Here is a 27,263-nt window from a genome sequence, read left to right as displayed (position 1 = left end):
TATGTGTTGTATGTTAGCAAGTGGGAAGGAATGGTTGGGAAGGACCAGACAAAAAGAGAGGGTAAGAAAAAGAGGGAAGAGCGTGCGTGTATGTGTGTGTGTTTGTGCATGTGTGAGAGGGGGGAGGGGAAGAGGAGGGGGAGAGGGAGAGAGAGAGAGAAGGAGGGAGGAGAGAGAAAGAGAGGGGGAGGGGAGTGACAGAAAGAGGGAGGGGGAGGGGCAAGAGGGAGAAAGAAGAAGAGGAGAAGGAGAAGAAGAAGGAGAAAGAGAAGGAGAAGGAGAAGGAGAAGGAGAAGGAGAAGGAGAAGGAGAAGGAGAAGGAGAAGGAGAAGGAGAAGGAGACGGAGACGGAGACGGAGACGGAGACGGAGACGGAGACGGAGANNGAGAAGGAGAAGGAGAAGGAGAAGGAGAAGGAGAAGGAGACGGAGACGGAGACGGAGACGGAGACGGAGACGGAGTCGGAGTCGGAGACGGAGACGGAGACGGAGACGGAGACGGAGACGGAGACGGAGACGGAGACGGAGACGGAGACAGAGACAGAGACGGAGAAGAGGAAATCTCCTGTCTCCAGACCTAACACCCAGGAAAAGAACTCAGAGAGCTCAAAGTCTGATCGAAGCTAGAAGGGAGCTTAACAAGGTTTGTCCCCAGTCCTGAGCGCCTGCATGAGGTGACCTCCCACCCACAAAACAGCTGAAGTGGAGTGAGACAAGGAAGAGACACGCATGTCGTAGCAGGTGATCCATGGAGGCATGTTAACTGCTGCAGAGGCAAGGCTGGAGGCTCACATGCCTCTGCAGAGAGCAGCAAGTTCAAGGAAGGTCTAGGGCTCTGACGGACTGTGTGACCTTGAAAATATCACTTTGCCTGTCTGGTTCTTAGTTTTTTAATCCAAAAAGTCAGGATTTTTGAGTTCAAAACACTTGGCAAACGCAGCTTCCTAGAGCTCACTTGGAAAGGACTGAGAGGTGACAAGCTGTTCCAGCTGAACAGAAGAGCAGCTCCCAGTAGACTGGCAGCGGTGTCCAGAGACCTGAGAGGTCTCAGCAGGGTGGAGCAGAGGTTACACCTGGGAGGAGCTAGCCTTGACCAGGTTCTTGGCTCTGGAGTCACCTGCCTCTGGCACTTCCTACAAATGAGTCTCCTTCTCCCAGGCAATGAGTTCTTGCTTGGCTGGAGAGGGTGAACAGTTTTGAGCAGAGGAGCCATCCTGTGGTGGGCGCCGCCCTGGCTGGGGCAGACTGGGGTCTGGCGTGATGAGTCTTCGAAGGCGCTAAGGGCAAGAAAGGCAGAGAATGAGTAAGCACTGGGGTAGGCAGGGGATGCTCTGTGTGGGTGTGTCACTGGGGTGGGCAGGGGATACTCTGTGTGGGTGTGTCACTAGGGTGGGCAGGGGTATGCTCTGTGTGGGTGTGGCACTGGAGTGGGCAGGGGGATGCTCTGTGTGGGTGTGGCACTGGAGTGGGCAGGAGGATGCTCTGTGTGGGCATGTCCCCAGAAACAAAGTCAGGCACTTAGGGCCAAACTCGGGGTTGGTGAGATAAGAATGAACAACGAGAGGTAATTAAGAGTATGAACTGAACTCCAGTTCTGACTAGAACAACCTAGGTGATCTCAGGCGACTTGCCTAACTCTTCCAGCCCTCTGTCCCCTTACTCTCCTCATCTGTAAAATGGAGGTAATGAGACACTTTATGAGACTGTTCATGGCACAGGGCAAAGTATAAAGAAGTGTTGCGATTCTCCTTACCACCCTTCTAATTCATATTGTCGTATGCCCCTTTAAGTGTTTTCCCAGTTATCTGTAGTGGGAAGAGGTGCTACTACATCATTATTTGGGAGGGGGTGTCAATCCCACCACCCCTTTTGGCCTTGAATGTAGCTGTGGTGGTGGGCACTGGGAATCTTGACAACTTCACAATGACCACATGACAACAAGGACATGACATGCTCAGGATGTAGGTATGAGGACACAGAAAGATAGGACCTCAGTGGTCTTTCTGCAGCCAAACCAAATGCTGGCAGCTCTCATCTCTGACCTTCCTGCTACATGAGAATTCAAGAAGCCCATTTGCTTGAACCACTGTAGATTGGCTCTCTGTTACTATTGGACAATCTGACCTTGACAGACAAAATTAATGTCTTTATAGGTCATTGGCAATGGCTTCTTCCAGGAAGTCATGCCTCAAGCTACATGGGAGCCATCTGCTGTGCCCCAGTTGGGCACAAGAAGCCAGGAGCCAGGGTGCACTTGGCAGTTTTCCCAAGCCAGAATATGTGTGTGCTCTTTAACCTCCTGCATCTGGCTCCCATTTGGTCCTTGTTTTCCCTTAACCATTAAGTGGTTTGCCCTTGAAGTAAGCCTGCTATCAGAGTCTATGAACCTAGGATTCCAGAGGCTGATCTTTAAAGGCCTTAAAGATCTCCAAATGACCCCAGGGATTTCCTATCTAGAGAGCTGATGTGATCCTGTCCCAAGGCTCCCTCGAGGCCCTCTTTCACTGGGTCCCCTCCACCTCCATGGCCACCTACCTTCTTGAAGGAGCCCTGGGTCTTCAGGAAGGTGATGACGATAAAGAGTGGGACACAGGCCATGGAGGAGAAAGCCAAGAACCATCCAATGGAGTATCCCCAAGAAGGATACATGTAGACATTGTTGTATTTGAGAGGTGTGTACTTGCTCAAGGAGAAGAAGAAAGTGGCCTAAAAGGGAGAGGGGCGGGGTGAGACAGGAGCCATGGAGTCCCTCCCCTGGCAACACCGACAGCTAAGGACAGAGGAACACCCAACCACACTGAAGGACATCTGAAGGGCATCTGAGGCAGGATGGGTCAGTTGAGCCATCAGTCACAGGGACTGAGGCAGATAGCAAGCATGGGCTCAAGGAGCTCAAGACAGGAAGAGGCCTGTGAGGAGTAAGTAGGGCTGCGAGGGAGGGCCGAAGCAGAATGCCGATGAAGGCAAGTGAGGGACCAGCCCCTCTGCTTAAGCTAGAAAGGGCCCTCATTTACAGGCAAGAGGGAGTCGGGGCAGTATGTAGGTGCATACTAGGCAAAGGCCAGGAGTCAGGAAGAGCCAGGAGATCTTCACCAAGGGCCATGGCCGATAGCCAATCATGTCCTCCACGTTGTCATAGAAACGGTCCGCCCCTGAGCCAGCAGAGGGAGAGAAAAGGTGAGAACCAGAGGGGAAGGCTTCTTGGCCTTGGGAGAGACTCCCACTCCTCCCCCAGACCCAGCTGTGATAGAAAGGGTACCACACACCACACAGTGGATGAGTGCAGCCCGGCCTCCCAGCCACAGAGGAGCAGCAGCCGTGCTGGCAAAAGCTACCACCCACAGGCTGCTGAAACAACCTCTGCTGCCCTTTCTAAGGGTGAATAGCGTCTGTCCTATACACACAGGAGTACACGGGCCTAAAGAGCCAGTCCCAGCAAGTCTTTACTGACCCGTACTGCGGAGGGGAGAAAAGCCAGAAAAGTACCAGGAATAGAGAGCAGGCAGTGCTCCTGATGCCAGGGCTGTGAATTCCTCACACGGAGCATTGCCAGGTTGGGTTATGCCTAGTGAAGGCACTGACTGGCTTTGCTTATGTCGACGTTCATACTGGCCCTCTTTCAGGCAGAGCCAGTCTCCTTGGATGTGAAGAACCATTCACTGGTGGCCACGACTGGGGAATTCCTCCAACCTAGGCTCACTGCCTTCCCAATGACCACTGACACTTGAAGGCCAACCCTCAAAGGACCACAGCTTTGCCTTCTAAAGGCCCCAAACTCCGAGACCAATATGCAAGGAGGAATGTCTGCCTCCTTGATTGAGTACATTCGAGCCTTTGAGAACAAGAGTTCCAGGAGAGTCAGACAGATCTCTCCTGCTTAGGGAGAGAAGAGAAGCCAGCTCCAGGAGCAGGAAAGGACACCATAGGAACACCAGGGTTGTGATGCTAAGCATGACAATGGCTTAGGCATTGTGGCACTGGAATTGCAGCTTAGTGGTCTCAGTGTTGAGGGGCCTAGGCCATCCCTAGAAATCCAGGCTCGGACAGAATTCACCTCCCTGCAAGAAAGCCATGTGTAACGATAACAGCAGGGAAACTGTTTTTGAAGGCATGAGGACTGCCCATGGAGCCTTCAGTATTCAACAAAGCCAGTACAAGTGGCTTGGCTGTTGGAAATGCAGTGAAGGAATCTGAGGATGGGTATGGGGTGTGGGGGAAATGTCAGGCCAAATGTCCCTAAAGGTCCCCTCTGACTGGAATTTCACTGATGGAAGATGCCTGTTTTGTCCTTGACTTAAGACTAAGAGAGACATTGAGCCTCCAGGTACGTCGGATAGTCCTAGAAAAGGGAATCAGGCCATCCTGACCAAGAGACCCATCCTGGACAGAGTCTGCCCCCATCAGCCCAGGGGCATCTTGCTCCATAGCCACCTGCTCCACTCACCGTACACCCAGCCGATGCAGATCACCTCAAACAAGGAGAGGAAGAGTAGGCATATGCCGCTGGAGGCGTAGTAGTCAAAGAGCTGGAAGATATACATCCCACCCTGCGGAGGAGGAGGGGGCTGAGCTTGGGTGGGGCTAGCACCTGCTTTAATAGCAAGGTGTATTGCCCTGCCCTGCCCTGCTCAGAAGAGAGATTTTACAGTTACCAGGAGTCTGTTCAGCCTGGTTCTGCCATCAGGAACTACCATCAGCCTCAGGACCATAATTTCTAATACCCAAAAGGTACTGGGGGTATGGACTTATGGTAGTTGCCCAGTATCCCCTCTTGGTGGAACTGGTACCCCTCGCTCCATTCCTTTGGTGTTGTGGCATTCCTCTCCAATATTGTAAGCCTGGGGAAGGGTCTTAGCCTGACACCTGTCAAACTCAAGAGAAAGCCTGATTGGCTGACTGGGGAAAGGTACCAGGAGCAGAAACAGCCTTCCTTGCTCTCACAGAGGAAAATCTGCCCAGGGGCCAAGTCACCTGAAGAAAAGGGGATGGGGACACAGAAAGGAATGTGCCCAGTGATGTTACAGGTAGATTCATGCATTTCATAGAAGCCAAAAATAGCTCCGGACACTCCAGACACACCTAACCCCATTCAGTGTATGTGTTGTGTGTGTGTGTGTGTGTGTGTGTGTGTGAGAGAGAGAGAGAGAGAGAGAGAGAGAGAGAGAGAGAGAGAGAGAGAGAGAGAGAGACTTAGATCTCAGTGAGTGGGACATTAAACCTCACCATGACAGGGGCACAGAGGGTGTAAGCCCTTGGGCAGAAGGAGAGATGGCTCTAAGAATCAGCAGCCCCACGCTGTCCTCTCACCTCGGTGACCAAAAGGAGCCCCACTAAGTAGCACACAACGGAGACAGCGAGGATCAGCAGCTCCCGCCGGCCACTCTTTCGGAGCTGCTGAGGGAACATGTCCATGGAAGCGGTCACCAGGCACTCCATACAGACGAACTATGGGTCAAGAGAGTGGAGAGAGTCGGCTGTACAGCCAGGGCCTGGGGCTGGCCCTGCACTGCCCCTACACGGCATCACCCTATGTGCCTCTACTGATGTCGGGGGACAGAGGCAGTGGTAAGCCAGCCCTGCCCTCAGCTACAACTTTGTATCAAGGAATCCCGGTAGGGACGGTTGAAAGAGGGAAGATTCTGCACCCCGGAGCTGGGAAGAGTGGGGCTGGACCGTGAGGCTGGGGTGAGCATCTGAGCACTGTGGGAGGCCTTTCGCAGCAGAGCCTCTGGGGGAGGCCTGGGAGCAGCCATCAGAACCCCAGGCTAAAGATTTGAACCACAGCAAGGACTCTGACCCACGGTCAGGGAGAAGGTACGTGAAGAAAGGTGCGCCAAGAAGGATGCTGTACCTGGCTGTCCAGCCCCAGAAACAGGAGCATGATGAAGAAGAGGCAGGACCACAGCTGGGACAAAGGCATCATGGTGACGGCTTTGGGGAAGGCAATGAAGGCCAGTCCAGGACCTGCCGGGCACACAACGCAGCTGGGTGGGCTCCAGACCACTCACTACCTGGAGAGGAGCCTTCTCCTTAGCCCCATGTGCACCCAGGAGTGTGTGGGGACATCTGTGTGCATCTTGACATGCCTGTAAATGCCATGATTGTTTGTGAGGGTCTGTGTGCTGTTAGCATCTATGTGTGTCTGTGAGCTCTTATGTGTGTGCATCTATGTGTGTCTGTGAGTTCCTATGTGTGTACATCTATGCATGTGCATCTATGTGTGTCTGTGAGCTCCTATGTGTGTGCACTGTGTGCCTGTGAGTTCCTATGTGTGTACATCTATGCATGTGCATCTATGTGTGTCTGTGAGTTCCTATGTGTGGGCATCTATGAGTGTGCATCTATGTGTGTCTGTGATTGTCCACGAGCATTTGAGATCTTCTGTGAAGGTTTGCAGCTGTGAGCATCTGTCTACAAGTGTCTCTGTGTCTGTGTCTGTGTCTGTGTCTGTGTCTGTGTCTGTGTGTCTGTGTGTCTGTGTGTCTGTGTCTGTCTCTGTCTCTGTCTCTGTGTCTGTCTCTGTGTCTGTGTCTGTGTGTGTGTCTGTGTCTGTGTCTGTGTCTGTGTCTGTGTCTGTGTCTGTGTCTGTGTCTGTGTCTGTGTCTGTGTCTGTGTCTGTGTCTGTGACCATCTGAAGGGTCTATGAGATTCTGTGCATGTCAGCATCTGTCCTGAGATTATATGAGGATCTGTGTGCATCTGTGAACACCTGTGAATGTGGATTTCTGTGATTTTTGTGTGCTTCTATTTTCTTTTATGAATGTCTGAGTGTCTCTCTCTCTCTGTGTATGAATTTATACATAGGATTCTTCATAAATGACTAAATACATCCATGTGCTTTTATGAGCATCTGTGTGTACTGGTGAACATTTGAGGGTGAACTTCCATGATCTTCTATGTGTATCTCTGTGTATCTGTGAACATCTGTGTGGGTGTTGAGCACTTTTGAGTGTCCACATGAGTGTATGTTTGTGAGCACTTATGTGTGAGCCTATGTATGCATCTAGTGGATCTGTAAGCCTCTGTGAGTAGGTTTATGGGTGGAGCTGTTTGAAGGAAACAAGTTCAACTCTATGCTCTTCTTTGGGACACTTGTGCATGTGCACATGCGCGTGCACGCGCGCGTGTGTGTGCGCGTGCACACACACACACACACTTTCTCTCTAATCTGATTCTCTCCCTTCTTCTGCTTACTTCTCTTCTCCTTTCCTCTCTTCTCTCCCATTTGCTCTGCCACACAATGCCCCCAACCCCGAGCTAAAAAAGGTCCCTAGCTGTGGTTTGGAATCTTCCCTCTCTTCAGGAGGGGTCTGTTCTCCGACCCTCCTTCCCTGGAGGAAGTCTCAACCCTCAACCGTCATGTGGAGAGTGTCCCTTACCTGACTCAGCCACTTCAGAAATGGGCACACCCTGCTCCTGAGACATGAAGCCCAGGATGGAGAAGACAACAAACCCAGCCACGAAGCTGGTGGCACTGTTTAGGAAGCAGAGGGCAATGGAGTCCCTGTGGGGATAAGTGAGGTCAGAGATGGGGGAGAAGAGCGAAAGGAGAAGCAAAAAGGCAACCCAAGAAGGAGAGATCAAAAGACAGACAGACGGTAAAGGAGGAAGAAGGGGACGAGAAACAGAAAGACACGGAAGAAAGATGGGGGAGCAGGGAGTGTGATGTGTCACAGGCAACACAAACAAACACCAGATGTCAGGGCAAGAGGGGACCAGCAAAGCAGGGGAAAGAAGCTGAGTTTTGGAAAGGTGTCCACATGAGCCCTGCTCAGCTCCCAAGGAGGCAGGGTTGCCTCCCCCGCCACACCATCAGATCTCACCTGTAGCAGTTGTTGTGGTACTTGTTGTAGCTGCCCAGGGCCGTGAGGCACCCCTGGCAGATGGCAAAGGAGAAGAAGATCTGGGTGCCCGCATCCATCCACACCTATATGAGGCCCAAGAAAGTGGGTAGAGGCCACCAGGGCCTTGAGCTGTGCCTAGCAGAATGCAGCTCCTCCCTACAGCACAGCCCATCTCTTAAATGTTCAGCACAACATCTTGCCTACATCCTACCGCCCTGCCCAATAACTTGTCCCCTTTCTCTGAAGCCACCGTCCCACAGGTGGGGCCTGTTTCTGGTTTGGCTCTGTGGGTACTCAGGAAGCAGCAAGTGCCTGTGGGCTGTGTCATTCGCAGGTGGCATCTACAGACCCAGGTGAAGTGAAGAGTCCCTGGCACTCGTTCAGCCAGTGTGCCTATGTCACTTTATGAACTGTGACTTGGAACACAGGCTGCCTCCGAAAAATATAAAGAAATCCACTGAGGCTTCTTGGTGGAAGGATAAAAAACAAAAAACAAACAAACAAACAAAAAGTGCTCAAGCAAGCCTTAGAGGAGGTAGTGCAAATAGCTAATACATTCGTGAGGACAAGCCCAGCCCCACCCCTGGCGAACAATAAGACAAAGTATAAAGTGCTACTGTTGAGTCTACAAAGTTACAGAAGAGTAAAAGACATTCTAACTGGGGCGGGGTATTAGTAGTGGCCTGAGGAGCTAAACTCAATCCCTATAAGCAGGTTAGAAAGCCAGGCATGGTAATAGGCACTTGTAAAAACCCAGTGTAGCTCCCTGGAGCTCCCCTAAGTCCCAGGCTGGTGACATTATAAGCAATCTAGAGATGATTTAGTGTGTGTGGTAGGAAGAGCTTTCTTTGATCAGGCACAAAGACTGCACCATTTCTAAAGAGAGACCTGAGAGTCTGGGCGTGGTGTCATGACAATCACCACCATATACTGATACACATCACCTCAGTGTCCATGGCTGGCCCTCAGGGTTCACCGGGGCAGAGAGATGGTTCATTTTCTCCACTGTGCTAGCCCAGCACCAGGCAGTACATAGCTATTAAGAGGCCCTTGGGGTATTTTGTTGAATAAATTAGGTTTGGCGGGAATATTATACAGGCACTGAGATGACATTTAAAGATGCATTCATTTAATAGCATGGAAAAGTGCATAATATAATTTACATCAAACGGGTCTGTTTCTCTAGTTGTGTTAGTATATGCACACCACCTGGGGAGTGGTGAGACTAATATGCTAATGGCAGTGGTGGGATTTCAAGGTACCTCCATTCATGTTTCAAACATTTCTTCCCCAGTTCTTCTCCAGCTAACATCTATTTCTCTTAAAGCAAAGGAAAAGCAATAGAAGACTTTGAAAATTCAGTATAGTCCAGGGGAGGACACGTGTCCATTAACAATCCCCTTGTGGTGCCCACCTGGGGGTCCTTGAGGCGGAGCAAGTCTGGCTTCAGGTAGAAGAGGATGCCCTGGTAGGCTCCAGGAAGGGTGACACCCCGGATCAGGAGAATAATCAACATCAGGTAGGGAAAAGTGGCTGTGAAGTAAACAACCTGGAAGGCAAGCAGGCAAAAATCACTTCTGACGTAGGGTACACAGAGGCAGCCAGGCTTTGAGCCAGGGAGTCTCCAATGGCCACCCTGCCCTGCCTCTGCCAGTCCCCGGGCAGAACAGAGCACACCACAACCATCAGGGGACCTCGGTCCTCTGACTTCATACAGTCAGCTGATGGCGAGCGGATGAAACTTTCCACACTTCCCTTTACACATTCCAGCGGGTCTTACTCCCCAGCAGAGTGTGATACACATCAGCAGGGAGGGGAGGAAGGGAGCGGGAGCGTGTAAGTAGGGGAAGACAGAGGAAGAAGCTCTCAGCCCACAACGGTTCAACGAGGACGTTAAGTCCAGAACCTGGTCCCTTCCATCCACCACCCTGGGTGCCCTCCCCAAAGCCCCTGAGAGTGAGTGCCTCTCCAGGAAGATGGCCAGGTTTGCTGGCAATCTGTGGGCCATCCAGACTGTACTTTTCCAGACTGAGTGGGGCAGTAGCAGTGACCTGGGAGCATCCTGGAGACTGAAACGGGATCCCATGCCTCCCTGACCAGGCTGTGTCCCTCTGGGTACCACCACCAACTGACATCATCCTTATCTTTACTGTTGTTGCCTCTTTAAGCCATAACCGAGGGATGAAGGAGTTGTGAAATGTCCCTGGCAGACAGTGTCCCTAGGAACACTTAGTTCCTAGTAGTGGTGCTGTGCTGGGAAGTTGTGGGGCTTCTGGAAAAGGATGGTGATTGTTTCAACCCAGTTCTGCTTCCCACCCAAACTCTTCTGCCTCCTGGTCACCATCATGTAATGACCAGCATCTTCAAGTTTCTGCCACCAAGTCATAATCCGCACTCTCCCCCGTGACTGCACTCCTTCAAATCCCACGCTGAAATCAACCTGGCCTCGCTTGAGGTGCTCAATCAGAACACTCAGTGCCTGCTAATCTCGTCTTTGAGAAGTAGATGTCGGTCCTCTAGACTGGAAATGAAGCCTGGGTCTGAAATCTCACTACAGAGCAGGCCCACTGATGCCCATCTTGGCTTAAACCCCTTCACTGATTGGCACTTACCCCCAAAGATGGTTCTGTTTGCTAATTTGTAAGGGAACTCTTCTTCGTGTCTCATTTAAATACAACAGGCATGTCATAAGAATATGTGACCCTGTCGTACACAATGGAGACAGACACACAGATGCACACATGCAAAAGAGAGTAGGAGACACCCAGACCCCGTATTGCTAATGGCTTGGAAACCAATGAGTTCCCTAAGTGGGACTCGTATACTTTATTTTGCTCTAAATATAACTTAAGCAGGACTTTTGAAATCTGTTGGAAGATGGGGAGGTCTTCCCTTGTTTTGAGCCAAATCCCCATGTTCCTGCAACTTGCCTGCTCTTACATAAATATATCTCTCCCAGAATGCTCTTTCTGCTCTCATGAGAGGCCAATTTCAAGTGTCCCTGGGGACTCTGAATGTAAGAATTCACAAGGAGCCAGGATCCCTTACCTTGCCTGTAGACTTGACCCCCTTCCAGATGCAGAAGTAGCAGATAATCCAAGCGAGAAGGAGGCACAAGGCCAGCTCCCAACGCAGGGACCCCAGGTCGTGGATGCCCGATGTAATACCCAAAACCCGTCTCCTAAGGGATTGGGAAAAATAAGTAACCAGTTGAAAGCCCAAAGGGGACAATCTGCCTGTCACCAAGTCCCCTGATTCAGAGATGACCCAACAGATGACACTCTCCAGGGCTGTCCCGTCCCTGCCCTCCCCAGCCTCTCCATGGTCATGCCACATTCCCACCTGTGGTCTGAGTGCCCCTAGCTGTTAGAAGACCAAACCACTGTAATCCCACAGAGGGGGGCTGGATAGACAAATGCATGACACAGGACCAGAGGGAGGAAATGGAAGTGTGCTACCATCTAAAGATGAGGGTGGAGATGTGTTTGCCTAGGAGAGAGCTCAGATAACGCAGAACAGGCAGGGGAGAGGGCGTGGGTAGACAGGAGAGTACTGAATGTGCAGAGTGAATCAGTGTGAGGACACAGGTAGACCACAAGGGAAGCGGGTAGTAGACATGGCCTGTGGGGGTGTGGTGTGCATTGCCATGCAGGAGAGTGAATGATGAGCATGTCTGTGTGGTGCAAACACTAGTCAGTGTCAAGCTACCAACTGGGTACCAGGGAACAGCCAGCGACCAGAAAATAATAAAGCTATTTTCTATAACTCTGAGGACAGAGGTCCGGGATGTGTGGGCGCAGCTGGAGTACGGGGACAGCACAGGAGGACAGCCATGAGAGTGAGAGGATGCAGATGGGAAAGTGCAAGCAGATATGTGAAGGCTTAGGTAGGTCAGTAATCAAGGCTGAACGTGAAGTTTCCCTTATCCCTAAGTGATATCTGTCCAGTGGACAGAGGTGGCAGTAAGAAGGATACAGAGTCTTAAGCATGCACCACCAGTGTTCAAGTTTGCGCAATCCAGACATCCCGGCTCCCCGCTCTTAGGGTCCCTGGCATATGGCAACCAGGCTCAGGACCTACTCCCAGAATTCCATGACGGGTGAGGTGAAGTTCTCAGAGGCGCTCACTGCTCTGGCCGATGAGTGATTCAGAAAGTCCACACAATGCTCTGTAGGGGACAGGGTTGGGAATGTGTATCCGTTAGGGACCAGATGAGGAAAGATGCCTTTCCACTTACCCTCTGACCTATCATCTAGACCTTCCCACCAGTTCTAGGCACAAGAGATTCCTCAGGGGCCAGGATACTGGTGTGACCTACTCCTCCTCCCTGTATAGCCTGTGTCCCCTGAACTTGTTCCTGGTGAGTCTGACCATGCCTATGAATATGCCGAAGTCCTCCAGAACCGGATGGATGGCAGACAGGTGCCGCCCACATGGACAGCTCCCGTCAATATCTTGCCTCTGGCCTGCCCACTGTGCCATGCTGGTTTTTCATCCTACAGACACAGAACCTAGACCCTGCACTGAACTTCCCCCATACTGTTCTCAAAATGGACTCATTCTTCTCTCATTACTCTGTAGTTACTGTACTGTTTTTCTCCACCCATCTTTGATTCATCTACTTCTACCCCAGCCAAGTCAGACAGTGTGGGGGCCTATCTGCCCTTGCCCACTTTTGACAGTGTTTGACACGTGACAGGTACCCAGGAACATTTGCTAAATGGAGGCATGTTGTAGTTGTGTAACAGCCCCATCGCTTCTGACAGCGGCTGCTCCGTAGCCACACAGAAGGGCCAGCCAGGAGAATGTCATGAGAGCACAGCCTATACTAGTTCAGCTCTAAGGTAAGGTCTGTGCAGCACTCTGTCACCAGCCACCACGGACTACCCTGCTGAGCCAGGCCCAGGTGCGGGGCTGACACACAGATACCTGTGTTCCACGAATTGGTGCAGGTTGTCCAGGGAAGTTCCCAGGTGAAGGAACTGAACAGGTAGAAGAGAGCCCAGGCGAGGATGATGATGTAGTAGATGTTCAAATAAGACTCGATGACCACAGAGGCCATACCAATACCTATGGGAGCAGAGGGGCAGGGTGGGGGGCAGTCAAAGAGATCCGCATAAGCAAAGAATTTCACGGAGGGTCTGCCAGTCACATGTACCCCCACACCAACGTTCATATCATCTCGGGGAAAGTGGGATATGTTCACCATCTCACACATGCTCCCATTGCAGTACTAACATTTCCCCCCCTCCCCCTCTGGGTCTATCTCTGCATCGCCCCCACCCCCCATCTCTAGCTCTAGCTCTCCTGCCTGCATTCTCTCTATTCTTCTGTCGCCATCATACATCGCTTGCAAACTGAAAAGTGGCAAAGCAAGAAGGAACAAGGCACACCTGGCAAGAGCATCGGAAGCCACTGGGGCTGTGGCAAGAACTCGGTCTCCTCGGTAGAGACACAATGTCGACATTCTCACAGTGACCTTAACTACAGTGCTCTGCTGGGCTGTAGCCCCATTAGACGTCTCCCTGATACTACAAGAAGCCGACTAAGGCCCCAAGAGGTGTAGTTTGCAACCAGCCTTGCCCTTCCCCAGTCTTTGGTCAGGTAGTCAGCATACCCAGTTCTCATCAAGTACACTCAGTTTGGTTCCTTTCCAGACAAATAACCCAGGCAGCCTGGTCCCTGATGGTCCTTTAGGGACTGCATCTGAGGTGCAAGGGATGTCTCAGAGCCAAGGAAGCTCTTGAGCCTTCTATTGCAGGCCCGGAACTGGCTAAGGCACTAAGGGAAGCTGGTAAAAGATACCCCGGGGGCTCGTATCCACTCCACAGATCTACAGGGAAGACTAAGTTGTTCCTAATAGACGCAAGAAGAAAAGAGCTCAGGAGACCCTGGTTTAAACTCTCACTGAATGGCCCTGCTTTATTTGTGAAATGAGGTCAAGGGAGTGACAGAGGCCTGGGTGATGCAATGCACGCAAAGTGCACACATGAACACTGACACAGCCAGGCTCTACAGATGCTGGCCGTCACCGTCAGCAGCATTCCTGTGCCTGTGAGGTTTTTGAAGCCTGTGTGGGTCACGACATAGAGTCAGAGACATGACTTTCCTTGGGCCAGATGAAAGTTAAGGTTCAGGTTCCTGCCCGCACCTTCCAGCAGCCATATCTAATTTGGTACCTATAATTCTATTCTGTTTCTCTTGACACGTCCTTCTCCCTGGGCATCTAAATTTTAGCCTCGGGGGAGCTGATTTCACATAGCACAGGACAGGAGAGCTCGGCAAGGGAGTCTGCATGGACACTGAGCCTCGGACAGGAAAGCAAGAGCACTAGCCATGAGTGGAGGTGGGCAGGACAGTAGGTCCAAGGGCAGAAACGGGGAGGACGCCACTCACCTTGGAGGAGGGGACAGATCTTCCTCCAAGCAGTCACACTCCCCTGGCTGCTATACTGGCCCAGTGCCACCTCCAGGAAGAACACTGGGATGCCACAGCTGAAGAAGAAGATGAAGTAGGGGATGAAGAAAGCGCCTGAGAAGGAAAGAAAGGCAGAGACTGAGCCACCTGCTGCTTCCTGACTTTGAACCCCACTCCAGCATCTCTACCGTCAGTGTGTCCCTCTGCCTTGCACATGCTGTCAGGGGTGCCTAGCAGAAGATCCTGACATGCCCCCTCCCCCCCAATAAGTCAGGCATAGTCTTTGGAGGAAAAGAAATGACTCTGGAGATGGGAGCTCGATTAAACCGAACTATTTACTGCACTTTACAAACCAAATCATGTATTAGTCTTGAAAGAAGAACATGTGTTCTGCATAATTTGCTTATTAGACTATCAAGATGGCTACGTGTTAGAAACAAACAGAACTGGCTTTCGAGCATTCTTTTCTCACCAATCATTTTCAGAGGGTTTTCCCCAATCCCTGGGGCTGTCTGGTCTGCCTGCCCTGAAGCAAACCCTACAGGAACCTGCAGAGCTGCTGAGGTACTATCTCGACCCAGAGGTCCCTCCCAGGGAGAGGGGATACTGTTCTCACTCCCCTTTACAGATAAAGAAACTGAGGCCAGGTTGAAAACACAAGAACAAGGGTACAGATGAGGAAACAAACACCAATCCAGGTATCCTGACCCTGAGGCTTCACTCCTGACCGTTACTTATGGCTACGTCACAGTGACTCCGAAGTCGTCGCTCCCACTGAGGAGGAAACCAGGGAACACAAAGGGGAAGAAAGCACAGAGTACTGAGTATCCTTTCAGAAGCTTCCCTGCCTGCCTGGCTCCCTCCATCTATCCCCATCTGTACTGGCTGGTTTTGTGTGTCAACTTGACACAAGCTGGAGTTATCACAGAGAAAGGAGCCTCCCTGGAGGCAATGCCTCCATGAGATCCAGCTGTAAGTTATCCAGCTGTAAGCTCAATTAGTGATCAAGAGGGAGAGGGCCCTTGGTTGTGGGTGGTACCATCCCTGGGTTCTATAAGAAAGCAGGCTGAGCAAGCCAGGGGAAGCAAGCCAGTAAGGAACATCCCTCCAAGTCTCTACATCAGCTCCTGCCTCCAAGTGCCTGCTCTGTGTGAGTTCCAGTCCTGACTTCCTTTGGTAAAGAACAGCTCTGTATATGCTGAATAAATCCGTCCGTCCCTAACTTGCTTCTTGGTCATGATGTTTTGTGCAGCAACACAAACCCTGACTGAGACGCCATCTTTTGTGGTTTGACACTAGGATGACAGCCCAGGGCTTCACGTGCACAGCAGGTAAGTGCTCTGCCATGGAACTGTACCCTGGCGCCTCTTTCAGAATCCACTTGGTTCTGTTTTGTTAGATAAGGTCTCACTGGGCCGTCCATCTGGCCCTTGTGATGCTCCTGCCTCAGTGACCCACGTACTGGGTGGGATACAGGCCCTCTCTCTGGATTTCTTGTAAACACACACATTTCTTCTTCACAAAAAAAAAAACTACAATATGTTATTCAACCACTGTTTTCAAATTCATATCACAAACCTCTTCATGTCGATAAATACGTAACACCATTTCAGCACCTGTAGAATGTTCTAGTGTGGGGGATGGCTTTTTCTTAATATTTTAACACTGGACTTTGAGTTTTGTGTTTAGTTTTTTGTTACAGTAGAAAAAACGCTCATATCCTAACATACTTTTCCAATTTTGCTCCTCCGTACAAATTTCGTTAGGCATAATTGCTGAGGAAATCCACTTTTCTTGGTATATATGTGCATGTTAAAGTATACACAACGTAAGTATATACATTTTTCATAAGTGGACACTCCCACAGCAGTAAACTGTTCCCGGTGCTGTGTCTCCACCTCCAAAGCTTTATCATCATCCTAAACTGAAACTCTGTATGCATTAAACATGAGTTCTCCCTCTTCCGCCCCTGTGGATGACATGCTGCTTTCTGTCTCTATGGACTGCCTTCTCTGGACACCTCACATGTAATGCGTGAGTGGAACGTTTATCCTGCCATATTTGTCTCATTGGTCATATCTTCACGTTCACTCATGCCTCAGCATGCATCATAACTCCCTTTTAAAGGCTAGCTACTGAGGCTGGAGAGAGATGGCTCAGCTGTTAAAAGACGCATTGCTCTCGAAGAGGACCTGGGTTCAGTTCTCAGCACGCATGTGGCGGGTCACGACCATCCATAAGTTCATTTCCAGGGATCCAACACCTTCTCCTGACCTCCATGTGTCCCAGGCACATAGGTGGTGCATATACATATGGGCAGACAAAACAGTCATTCATGTAAAATACAAATAAATTTAAAAGAAAAACTGTAAATAAATAAAGACTAATGCCCCTTGTACACTGATTCCACAGTTTCATGGAGGGCCCCTCACGGGGCACATGGCTCACAGGCCCTTCCCACCAGCGGTAGGAGTATCTTTCCTGTGCCCTAAATGTGGGTTTTCATCCCACAAAAGATGCAGAGTCCTAGAGACCCAGAGACAGGCTTTCCTTGGGCCTCTGGGACTGGGTGGAGGCTGGTTCTGAGTATTATATAGGAGATCCTTGGCACACGGAGCTCTGCTGAGCTTCTGAAACATCAGCACTGCAAATGTCCTCGATTCTCATGGGCTGACCTAATGGTAGCCTGGCCACAGCCTCGTGGTGTACATCCAGCTATGTACACAAGCAGTCCAACAGTGTCCATGGGGACCTTAGCCACTGGGGATTCAGCTTGAGGTCATTTTAGACGCTCCTTTCCTCTGCTCCAATCTACCTTTAGCCAATGGGCTGGTCACCGGCTCTTCCCTGAACCTCAGGGTCACCAGTAGGACTTACTGAAGGCTCAGTCTGGGATGAGGCATTTCTCAAGGACGCTTAAGTTAAGTTACTCCACTCTCTCGCACCCAGAGATGACCTCATATGAATTCATTATTATTTTTTCTGCTCTTTCGAAAGGCCATTCTCTCTGCAGAGCTGTGTTTATTAACCAGTCATCAAGGAATCTGTCTACATATTTTAAGGAAGGATGAACTTCCATCAAGTCTGGCCAGTGGTCAGAGGGAGGTGAGTCATATTATCACAAGGAGTTAGAACAATTCTAGCCTAAAGCAAAACAGTGACATTTGGGTTCATCTTTGACATCATGTTCTCATATAAATCTGTTCCCAGCTTGATAAGGAAAGAACTAACCACTAGTCCTTATTATTATTTTTCTAGAACCTCCCCCCCCCAAAAAAAAACCAGTGACTCCAAGATGGGACCCCAGACCTCATTTACTCCCTCATGTTAAAGAGGAAAGAAACAGGTTGCTGCGAAAGCTCACCTGCCCAGCTATAGTCAACCCCTGGTAGCCCTGGGAGAACACTTCTAGAATCATTTTGATGCCAAAACCCACAGCGTTCAAGCCGCTCATATATATAAAAAAGAACAGTCCTAGATACAGGACCCAGCCACAACTCCCAGCTCACGTTAAGATGTTAGACCATCCTGTCAAGGGAGCGATCTAGAAAGGCTGTATTACCCTTAACACAGAGGCAACTTTTCTAAAAGAATATTTTTGATCCACAAGAGGTTGCTTCTGTCAATGCCAGACCCGTGTCAGAGGGTTGCACATACCTGCTAGCTTTTTATCAGGTTAAATATAAATAGGGTTTAGAAGACTTTTCTAAACACTGATTATCTCTAAGTGTGTTTCCTCTTTCTGGAACAGCCACTTGTGCAAGAAAAACCACCTACCAGACCCAAGAATGAATCCCACTGGTCCCAGGGGATCCATCCCTCTCCCACACACTTCATGTCTGCCTACAGAGATGCTGCCCTGGAGACCCTCTCCCTTTCCTCTCTGTCACTCAACTCATCACCATGACATGCTACACGCCTGTCACCTGCAGCCTTCATCAGGGTGCAGCACACAGACCAAGTCCTGGCTTGCATGTAGAACAGAGACTTGGCTCATGAGAGGCCTGCAGCCATGAGAGCTGAATGAATGAATCAATGAATGAACCCCGCTAGCTGTTATCATCCATGGGGAGTGACGCAGAAGCTAAAAACCCAGGCTTCGTGCTTCTGATCACTGTCTCACTTAAATCTCACCTCGTCCTGGATATTACATCACCCCCAGTTCAGAAGGAGGGATGCTGGAGACTAGAGATGGAGGTGGGACCCAACAGGAGCCTTCCAGATTCACGGCTGCGCCCCCTTCCATTTGACCACACTTCCAGGGAAGGGGTAGCCCAGCTGGTATGTACAGGGCTTCCCACCACACCACCTGAACATGAACTCACCACCTCCATTCTTGTAGCAGAGATAGGGAAACCTCCAGACGTTGCCTAAGCCAATGATCTCCCCAGCCACTGACAGCACAAACTCCATCTTGTTGGTCCATTGGCCTCGATCCTCCACCTGGTCCTTGCCTTTCTGGTCCATCATCTCTCCCTCCTCAGGGACCCAAGAGACCACAGGATAGCCATCTTCATGGACCGCAACCTTCCTGTCCATACTGGATAGGGAGGCCCTGTAAGGTAAGGCAGGACTGTGAGAGGCAGAAACCTGGTGAAGGAAGAAGACTGTTACACACACACACACACACACACACACACACACTCACACTCACACAGACATACACTCATTCACAAACACACAGACACACACAGACACACTCACACAATGCTCACACACACATACACACAGAGACACACACTCACGCAATACTCACACACACACACACACACACACACACACTCACACACCCTGCACGCCCATCTCCCTTCACCCTGACTTATCTCCGCCCAGTCCTTCCTGTTGGCATATTACCTTTCTTCCCAAGCTCTTGATGACATTTCTATCTAAAGTGACACTCTGCTCTCAGAGTTATGAGGCTGAGCCCACCGGAAGCAGATCGGCAGACAAAGCAACAGACAGAGCCGGTTTTCAGGGGTCAGAGACTTGCCCAGCAACACCCAAGGGTAGAGCTGTGATTAAAACCCCATTGTAGCTCAGCTCCCTTTTGATCTTTACAGCCGGACACCACTCCGGCTGGTCCTTCTGTCTAGATCTTCAGTACGCTGTGAATAACAGCAACCTGGCCTCTGGCCTCCAGACCAGAAGGGCTCAGAGGCTGCCAGAGCTGCTGGGTTAAAGGGCAGGTGTGGCCGAGGTGGCTCCCGGACCTTTCCTGAGCAATTGTGATCGATGGAGGCCTGGTAAACATGGGAGCTGGCTCAGTGTGGTCTCTGATTGGGAGGGAGAGAGAAGGTGGGGCCTCTAAGTAAGGCCAGCTGAGGACAAGATTGGCATCAGCTCCAGCTGTAGGCTTTCAAGGGAGGCCATTTCTATGTCTGTCTGTCCCAAGAAACATAGTAGATCCTGGGGCCAGGAGGGGTCACTTGGATGGTGGTCATTTCAAGATGACCTCAAGATGCCAAGTGCCCATCTCTTACAAGAACAGCCTGCCAGGGGCTGCCCACTGTGGCTGTTGCCATTCCCTTCCCCCTACCCTCTAAAATGTCCAGCCCTCCCCAACCTTCCGTGGGCCACTGTCCCTTCTGTTTTCTGTCCCTTTTGTCTGTCACTTGCTAGGAAGTCAATTGTACCTGGAACCCACGCTAGCTTTCTCCTCCCTGCCTCCGTACAGCTGGTCATCTTGATGCTACTTCAGGCTTTCCTCCCAGGGAAATGCCAAGAAGGAGGTGCCTAGACCTTCAGGGAAGCTCTGTCCATTGGCCCTCACCTCCAGGGACACTCAGGGAATCAAATGACCAGGCCTAGCATGTACCCTATACTCCTCCAGGACACAAGGGAGTCTTTTTATGAAGGAAGACTCTATGTTTATTTGTTGGTCCTTTTAACCCAGGCAACAGCCCAAGTCCGGGTCCGTTAGAAAGGCGTGGGCAGGAACCAGCTACAGTTGTGGAAAATTTTTGAAGGTGATTTGGAGGGTGCAGGCTATCCCAGGAATGAAAAAGCACGGCAGGGTGAGGTTCTGGTATTGGGATGTTTTCAGTTTCTCACTGCCAGCTCTGGGCAGGAAAAGCATAAGGAGAGGCATAAGCTGGTGCAAACTCCAGGCTCCAGCAGACACAAGGGGGAAAAACGAGGCAAGGAGGAAGGCTCCAGCCTGCAGAGCAAGAGTCAGGAGAGCAGTCAGTGAGCCGGAACCCAGACAGAAACTGTTGGCACCCTGCAGAGTGACCCCTGAATCCCGTCCAAATGATAAACGACAAACAAATAAAGACCTAATGAATGAGCTGGAAACACCCTTGCAAAAGCACCAGACAGGAAGTCAAGTTCACTCAGACTTGCTAATTACAACAAGGAAAGGTCAACTTTTGAGTCATCACGGGACTAAAGACACACGGTTTTTTAATATCCGCTATCAAAGCCCATCCTAACAGTCTCCCAAGTACCAAGTACTGTGTTAGACCTAGCTATAGAGGAGGAAGTGAGGCTCAAGGATGGCGAACAACACCTGACCCACAGTGGATGCTCAGTGCTCAGTTCAGTGGATCTTGAAAGGCTGAACCAATTCACCCAAAGACCAGCTAGTAGGAAGGGCTCTTGCTTTGTGACTTAGGCAAATGACACCTCCTCACTGAGCTTTAAATCTCCTAGAGAGGATAACCCTTTCTCCATTGGGTATCTGCAGAAGGGCAGGATAAAGGTGAAGAGATCTGAAAAAGACCATACAGGTTGCCTCTGCTTGCTAAGCCATGGGATAGCAGGCTCAGCAAGCCCCACCCACGAGGAAACCCAAGGGAACCTGCAGAAGACAAACCTTCCACTCTCCCCACCACTGGCAGCCATTGCAAGATGAACAGAACAAGAGGGGATGACCTGGTGAGGAAAGGAGTAGATGAGGGATGCATGATGGGAAAGATGGGAGGGGAGGGGTCAGGGAAGCAACCCAGAACCCTGTCCAGGCCTGAGACTGAGGTTTACCAAGGAAGAAATGGAAGAACAGGACCTGAGATAGTGAATGGCCATGGGCCATTTTATAATTTTCAATAAATAAATATAATAAATATATTTATACAATTATATTTCTATTTATATAAATATATTAACATATATAAATATTATTGATAATATTGATATAATAAATATTATATAAAATATATAAATATATAATGAAAATAAGAATAAATATAAATATAATTTTCTATAAATAAAAGATTGGGCCTGGGGAGATGGATCAGCCGTTAAGAGCACTGGTTGCTCTTATAGAGGATCCAGGTTCCACTCTCAGCACCCACATGGTGATTCATAACTGCCTATAACTTCAATCCCAGGGGATTCCTCTTCCAGCTCCCTCTGTCGCCAGCCATGTAGTGCACAGACACACACACAGGCAAAACATTCATACACATAAAAACAAACAAATAAAAATTCTTTAAAACATTTTCGAGAGGAAGACTGGGACCACAGAATAAAAGCAAAGGCAGGCAAAAGGAGAGGTGGCTCAGAGCCACAGTGACCAGGGAGGAGAGAAGGCTGAAGCCACAGCGCTGGACAGCTGTGTTACACTCGGGGAAGAAATGCCCGGGAGAACGTTAGCGGACAAACACGCTGCACAGGGCCCCTCTTTCCTCTTTTCTTCTTATGGGTCAGTATAGTGGCTAGTCTATGCCTTAGAACTCCAGATCTCAGAACTGAGGCAGGATAGTAAAGTTCCAGCCCAGCCCAGCTCCACACAAACAAACAAACAAACAAATTTAAAAACACATCCTCCGCCCCGGGGGTGCCCCTCCACCTCTAGTCTGTTGGCTAGGAATGATTCTGTGACAGCAAGGACAACTTGTTCCCCTTCGCAAGCTCTGTTACCTCCACAGCCACAGATCTCCTCTGCAGGCTGTTCACCTGCTTTGCCAGGCTGGGCAAGGGGAAGGGGAGGGACTTCACCATACTTGGGTGCCCTTGAGCCAGTCCTAGGTTCTGTCTTCAAAGGACCAGCAAGTACAGTCTTAACTCTCTCCTCGGGAGCTGGGCAGATTAGATGGAAGCCCACTCTGGTTCTAAGAGTCACCTCCAGAAACCCTCCCCCGCCCCACATACCCGGTAGGGTTCAACCCAGGCACCACCGCTCCCTTCCCAGCACGGGAGAGACCCAGCCCCACTTCAGCCCGTACCCACATACCTGCACCCACCCCTGAACACACCGGTGCCATTCCGTCACGTTCCTCTGCACACACATACCTGTGTGCATGGCCCCAAAGCCTGGCTGCTCGTAGCCCTTCACACCTGGTAGGCAGCTGCCCTCTACAGTGGCAGCCCACATCTTCTCCAGTTCCCTCTCCTCAGATCCAGCCCCAACCAAGCTGGTGCCCCACTTTCTGCTCTAGCCCTAGCTGACTAGGAGGCAGGCGCCCCCAACCTGTGACCGTTAGTTCCAGATCCATCCACTCACCCTTCCTACCTCTGAAAACTGACCGCCCTCCCCTGGCAGGCAGACGGCCCGCCTCCTCGGGGCCAGTTCCCCATCTGTGGACTCTCCTTACTACTGGGGCTTGTCCCTGAGCAATTTCATTATGTGGCTAGTGGGGGTGGCATCAGACTCCCTGTGGCCTCAGGGGACAGCAGTTCCCTGTTTCCTGCCCAGACACACAGTTCTGCCAGGTCTTGCCTCTGCTCTGGGCCTCGGCTCTCCAGACTCTGGGGTACAGAGGCTATGATAACCAGACTGCGCGCTCTGCACACGCTCTTCCCACTCACCTGGTCTCTCAGCCCAGCTACAACTCCTGCTCCCAAATGAGTAATGAGTAATCGTCTCCAGACCTGGAAGAGGAATTCTCACCTTCAGTATTCCTGCCCCTCCCCGCCTCAGCCCCACCCAGTGGTCCTGAGACAGATGGCCAGACCAGGGAAGGGGGGACTGTAGAAAGTGAAGGGACAAAATACCACAAGCAACAAGAGAGACTGAGAAGTCTATAAATCTATAGATTACAATATCCACCCTCAGGGAACGAAGCCTCGTGAGCCTGTCTCTCTGTCCCCTCAGGCCCCCTCACTCCTGACTAGTGTCTTCCCAGTGGACACTGTCCAGAACGAACCCCCAGAACCTTGTTGAACAGCTGCCTCAGGCAGCCCTACCTCCCTGACCTCTCTCTTCCTGCTCCTGGCCCCTTATCCTCACCTCCACCCCAACTACTGGCTCCTTCTTAGGCAAGGTACAGCCCCTCTTACCAGAGCAGTGGGATGGGAGCCACCAACTTGCAGGCTGGACACTGAGGACCTTGGGAGGGGAGCTGGCCTCAGTGACGAGGGCATGGGAGGAGGGTGAATCACACGCTGGAGTTTTCCACCAAGTACCTGCCCTCTGTGGCTCTCCAGCAAAGCTCAAGACCTTCCCAGCCACTGCCTTCTCCTTGGGATTTTCCTAGAGAAATCTCCAGAGGCTGCGTATCCCAGGAAGGCAAATGCAATAGGATCCAGGGTCCAGCCCACCCACCCAACCCTCCTCCCTTAGCATGGTCTCTCAGCCAAGGAAGACTCTGAGCCTCAGTTTCCCACTTTGGAAAGGTGGATAATGGGTGCTTTTCAAGGTTGCTGTGGAGGGTTAAAGTCAACATGGCTGTACTGGGAGATCACGGGTTGTTAAAGACAGTTGTCAGTATTTGCTGCAGGCTCCAGTGGGGGTCTGGGATCCAGACACTCTGATTCTGCCCTGCACAATGCCACACACCGAAGACTCCTCCGGGACAGCCTGGCGGCTGTCAAGTGTGCACACCCGTGGGGAATGTGTGTGCCCTCGGCAATGATGGGAGGATTTTTCCAAAACACGGTTCTCTGGGCAAGTCTTCACAGCATGGATACGAAAAAGCCTGTGGCCTCTGGAGACATCAAGATGTTTCTTCAGAGCTGGGTTGGGATGGAAACAGGGGAAGTTGTGGGGAGAAAGGGAAATTTCCCTTTGCGTGGACTTCCCCTTTATCTGCTAAAAAACGTCTTAACAGTGGAGGGTGTGAAATGAGATTGGCAGTCTGTAATTTTCCATTGGCACCCCACTCACCATCCCTCAGGTCCCCCATGGTCTCTGTTGCCCATCAAGGAAAACCAGAATGAGTCTGGCTGTCCACGCCTTTACCAGCTGGGGACCAGCTCTGGAGGAAAAAGAGTCATGGCCTGCCCCAAGCTACCCACTTATCACTCCCGTGCCCAGCTGGCATGGTGCGACCTGCCCTGCCTTCTGGCTCTGCTCTGTGCCTGCCCGCTGGGCCCACCATCACGACCCCCAGTGTGGCAGTTCTCATCCTGTGCATTGTGACCTCTTTGTGGGTCGAACATCAGATATCCTGCATATCAGATATTTACATGACGATTGATAACAGTCGCAAAATTACAATTATGAAGTGGCAACGAAATAATGTTATGGTTGGGGGTCCCCACAACAGGAGGAACTGTTTTAAAGGGTCACGGCATTAGGAAGGTTGAGAACCACTGCTCCGCTGTTTCTTACACAGGAGACACCAGAGTCTGCAAAAACAAAATGACCAGCTTTGGCAGCCCATCTGCCCAGCGAGTAAAGTCGGATTTTATCTAATCCTTCTCTCTCTTTCCCCGGCTACCTCAGACCCTTGTCTCCCTCTCTGAACATTGGTCCCTCTTAATCAAGCTTGTCCCAACATTCATTTTCCCCCGCACCCTCCTGTTATCAGTCCAATGGAAACTCAAGAAGCCAGAGATGGTGTCTTTGCAAGCAACTGCGAAGTACTGCAAAGGGAGGAAGAGCCACGGGCAGCCGTCATTTTCTGACCCCATGCACACTCCCAAGTACCTGGCATGAAGCCTATTTTCCGAGTCACTCGAACAGGTGAGGTATACTACGTGTTGCCTCCATTAGGAGCCTTGGGGTGTGGATATGAGAATTCTGGGGTGAATAGAAACGAAACAATTCACCTTGTGGCCACACGCAGTAAATGAAGAAGCCGGGCTTGGAACCTGTGCCCCTTGGTTCCGAGAGCTTATGCTCCTTCCTCAGATCATGAACAGTTAACAGGCAGGAGTCTCATCTCGTGATTCTCCGCTGCCATTTTAGCATTTAAAAGAGTGCTGCCTCCGAGCAGACCGATGGCCTGTATTGGACGGATGGATGGATGGATGGATGGATGGATGGATGGATGGATGGATGGATGGATGGGGAGAGAGAAGAAAGGAAAAAGAAAGGGAGATAACAACCACTGCAGGAGAAACAATCATATCCATTCCTTTGCTAAGACAGCATATGCTGCTCTCTCGGAACCAGGGACTGAAGGGCCCCAGCCCCGGGGCCACTGGGCCACAGGCTATTTGGGGCTACTTCTTCCTCATTCCCTAGCAAATTCACTTAGCTAAGTAAATACGATCCTTCTTCCTGAGGCTAAGGGGTGGTATGCTGTCCTGGACTCCTCCAGGGCTTTTCTGCTATGAGGAGAGCGACTGTTGGGGTGCAGCCACAGTAAATGGAAGTTGCTTGCCCAGAGCGCTTCCTGGGTGCCTGTTTCTGCTGGAGTCTGTGATGCCGTGGGGTAAGCAGCAGTCTTAGTCTAGTTTAGAGGAGGAAACAGGGTCAGAGATTCGTTTGCCTGTTATCAAATGTGAGGGTTGAGATCCAAAGCAGGCTGCAAGCCTCTCTTGAAAAGGTTGCCCAGGTGACCTGTGCTTACCTGCACACTGTCTAGGGATGGCCGGAGACGTGCCTGAGTCTGAGCCTTGGGCGGTTGAGGTCTCCAGGTAGCCTAGTGGGCTCAGGGGTTAGTAAGTGCCTCCCTGGTGCCATGGGCATCTTCTTGGGTGCCAGTTTTCCCTGTGCTTCTGCCTTCTGCACTCAGATTATCTCCCCTAGTACTCGCCTGCCGACCTGACCTCTCTGTGTGGCCTCCCCTCCCTGCCTTGCTTTCTTTGGGGAACTGCAGGATCCAGTCTCTGCCCCTCTAGATAGGGACACAGTTATCCTCAATCCTTCACCTCACCTATGCCTCTACCTCAGCCAAAGCCAAACCCAAGTACTGACTATAGCTAGGCTTGGCCGCTCACATCTATAATCTCAACACTTGGGAAGTTGGGGCAAGAGGATCTCTGTGAGTTCAAGGCCACCCTGAACTATATAGTGAGTTCAAGGACAGCCTGAGCTGAGACTGGGATCCTGTCTCAAAACAAAACAAAGCAAAAATGAAACTCTGAGCACACCAGCCACATTTCTCAAATCTCCACCTTCTCCATCTGTCAGCCAGCGTTTATCTCCCATGCTTGTCCCCAAAACTGGAATAAAAGAACACTTGGGCCCCTGACTTCATTTGATCCCGGTCATAGAACTGTGTCAGCAGGGTACATGGAGTTATCCACATCTGAAAACTGAATGTGAACTCCAAGGAGTTTCTACCGAGACAAGTCCACAAAGCGGACACATCAGAGAAGCACCAACATGTGGTTTTCACACTGTAGATGCCACTGTTTGGGACTCTGATAAGTGGGGCTCACATGACCGTCACTGAGCCATCATTTCCTCAGCATATTAATAAAACTCTGAGCAAACGAGTGGGCAGAGAGGCAGATAGCATACGCTCAGAATTGCCTGCCAGGTTCCCTCCACCCTCCGTGACTCCTCTCATTCAAAGAAACTGACACAGACTCTGTGGCACACGCCTTTAATCCCAGCACTAGGGAGGCAGAGGCAAGTGGCTACCCTGCTCTACAAGGCAAGCTCCGGGCCAGCCATGGCTAATAGTGAGACCCTGTATTAAAAAATAAAAGAAATGGGTTGAATTCTGTTTCTGCCCAATGTTTGTAGTAAGTGCAGCATAACCTTGTAGCCATAGGCGTTGTAGAAACAGGGTCAGGTAGGTGAGGGGGTGAGGTGTGTAAAATCCTAGGTTTGGGCACATTAAACCGGCAGTACTGTGACCGAGTCTATATCCACGGAGTAAACCACCTAGGTGAAAGACTCAAGGCCCCCACAGAGTCAGGAGGACCACTGCCCCTGATTTCTACA

The 27,263-nt window shown here is 50.9% G+C and overlaps 1 protein-coding gene across 4 annotated transcripts; it reads right to left on the bottom strand.

Annotated features, from left to right (window-relative positions):
• Nucleotides 1-735: 735 nt before the first annotated feature.
• Slc6a12 (solute carrier family 6 member 12) lies at nucleotides 736-23,064 on the bottom strand. Of its 4 annotated transcripts, none has more exons than XM_021190423.2 (15): nucleotides 23,009-23,064; nucleotides 18,586-18,815; nucleotides 14,240-14,374; nucleotides 12,773-12,913; nucleotides 11,924-12,011; nucleotides 10,892-11,024; nucleotides 9,258-9,392; nucleotides 7,823-7,926; nucleotides 7,379-7,503; nucleotides 5,851-5,963; nucleotides 5,307-5,444; nucleotides 4,444-4,546; nucleotides 3,051-3,151; nucleotides 2,535-2,705; nucleotides 736-1,276 (listed from the first exon to the last, which is right to left on the bottom strand). In XM_021190423.2, the coding sequence occupies exons 2-15, from the start codon at nucleotides 18,797-18,799 to the stop codon at nucleotides 1,133-1,135; spliced, it is 1,845 nt and encodes a 614-aa protein (XP_021046082.1). In that variant the 5' UTR covers nucleotides 18,800-18,815; nucleotides 23,009-23,064; the 3' UTR covers nucleotides 736-1,132. The 4 variants fall into 4 exon arrangements, with proteins under 4 accessions (XP_021046082.1, XP_021046081.1, XP_029390850.1 ...); XM_021190422.2 differs by lacking the exon at nucleotides 23,009-23,064 and adding an exon at nucleotides 19,115-19,469; XM_029534990.1 differs by lacking the exon at nucleotides 23,009-23,064 and adding an exon at nucleotides 22,493-22,519 and having other exon boundaries at nucleotides 742-1,276.
• Between the last annotated feature and the right edge of the window lie 4,199 nt (nucleotides 23,065-27,263).

Source organism: Mus pahari, chromosome 2 (genome assembly GCF_900095145.1).
Source record: "Mus pahari chromosome 2, PAHARI_EIJ_v1.1, whole genome shotgun sequence".
In the NCBI taxonomy this organism is placed as follows: Eukaryota; Metazoa; Chordata; class Mammalia; order Rodentia; family Muridae; genus Mus; species Mus pahari.
This window is presented reverse-complemented; position numbering and strand designations above follow the sequence as displayed.

What these genes read in the sequence shown, in the direction of transcription:
- Slc6a12 (XM_021190422.2), bottom strand. Translation starts at nt 19,140, where the DNA reads ATGTCATCAAGAGCTTGGGAAGAAAG. An exon ending in GGGTCAAGTCTACAGGCAAG is followed by an intron (nt 9,393 to 10,891) that starts GTAAGGGATCCT and finishes CTTGCCTTCCAG; the next exon opens with GTTGTTTACTTCACAGCCAC. An exon ending in TCCGCCTCAAGGACCCCCAG is followed by an intron (nt 7,927 to 9,257) that starts GTGGGCACCACA and finishes GGCCTCATATAG; the next exon opens with GTGTGGATGGATGCGGGCAC.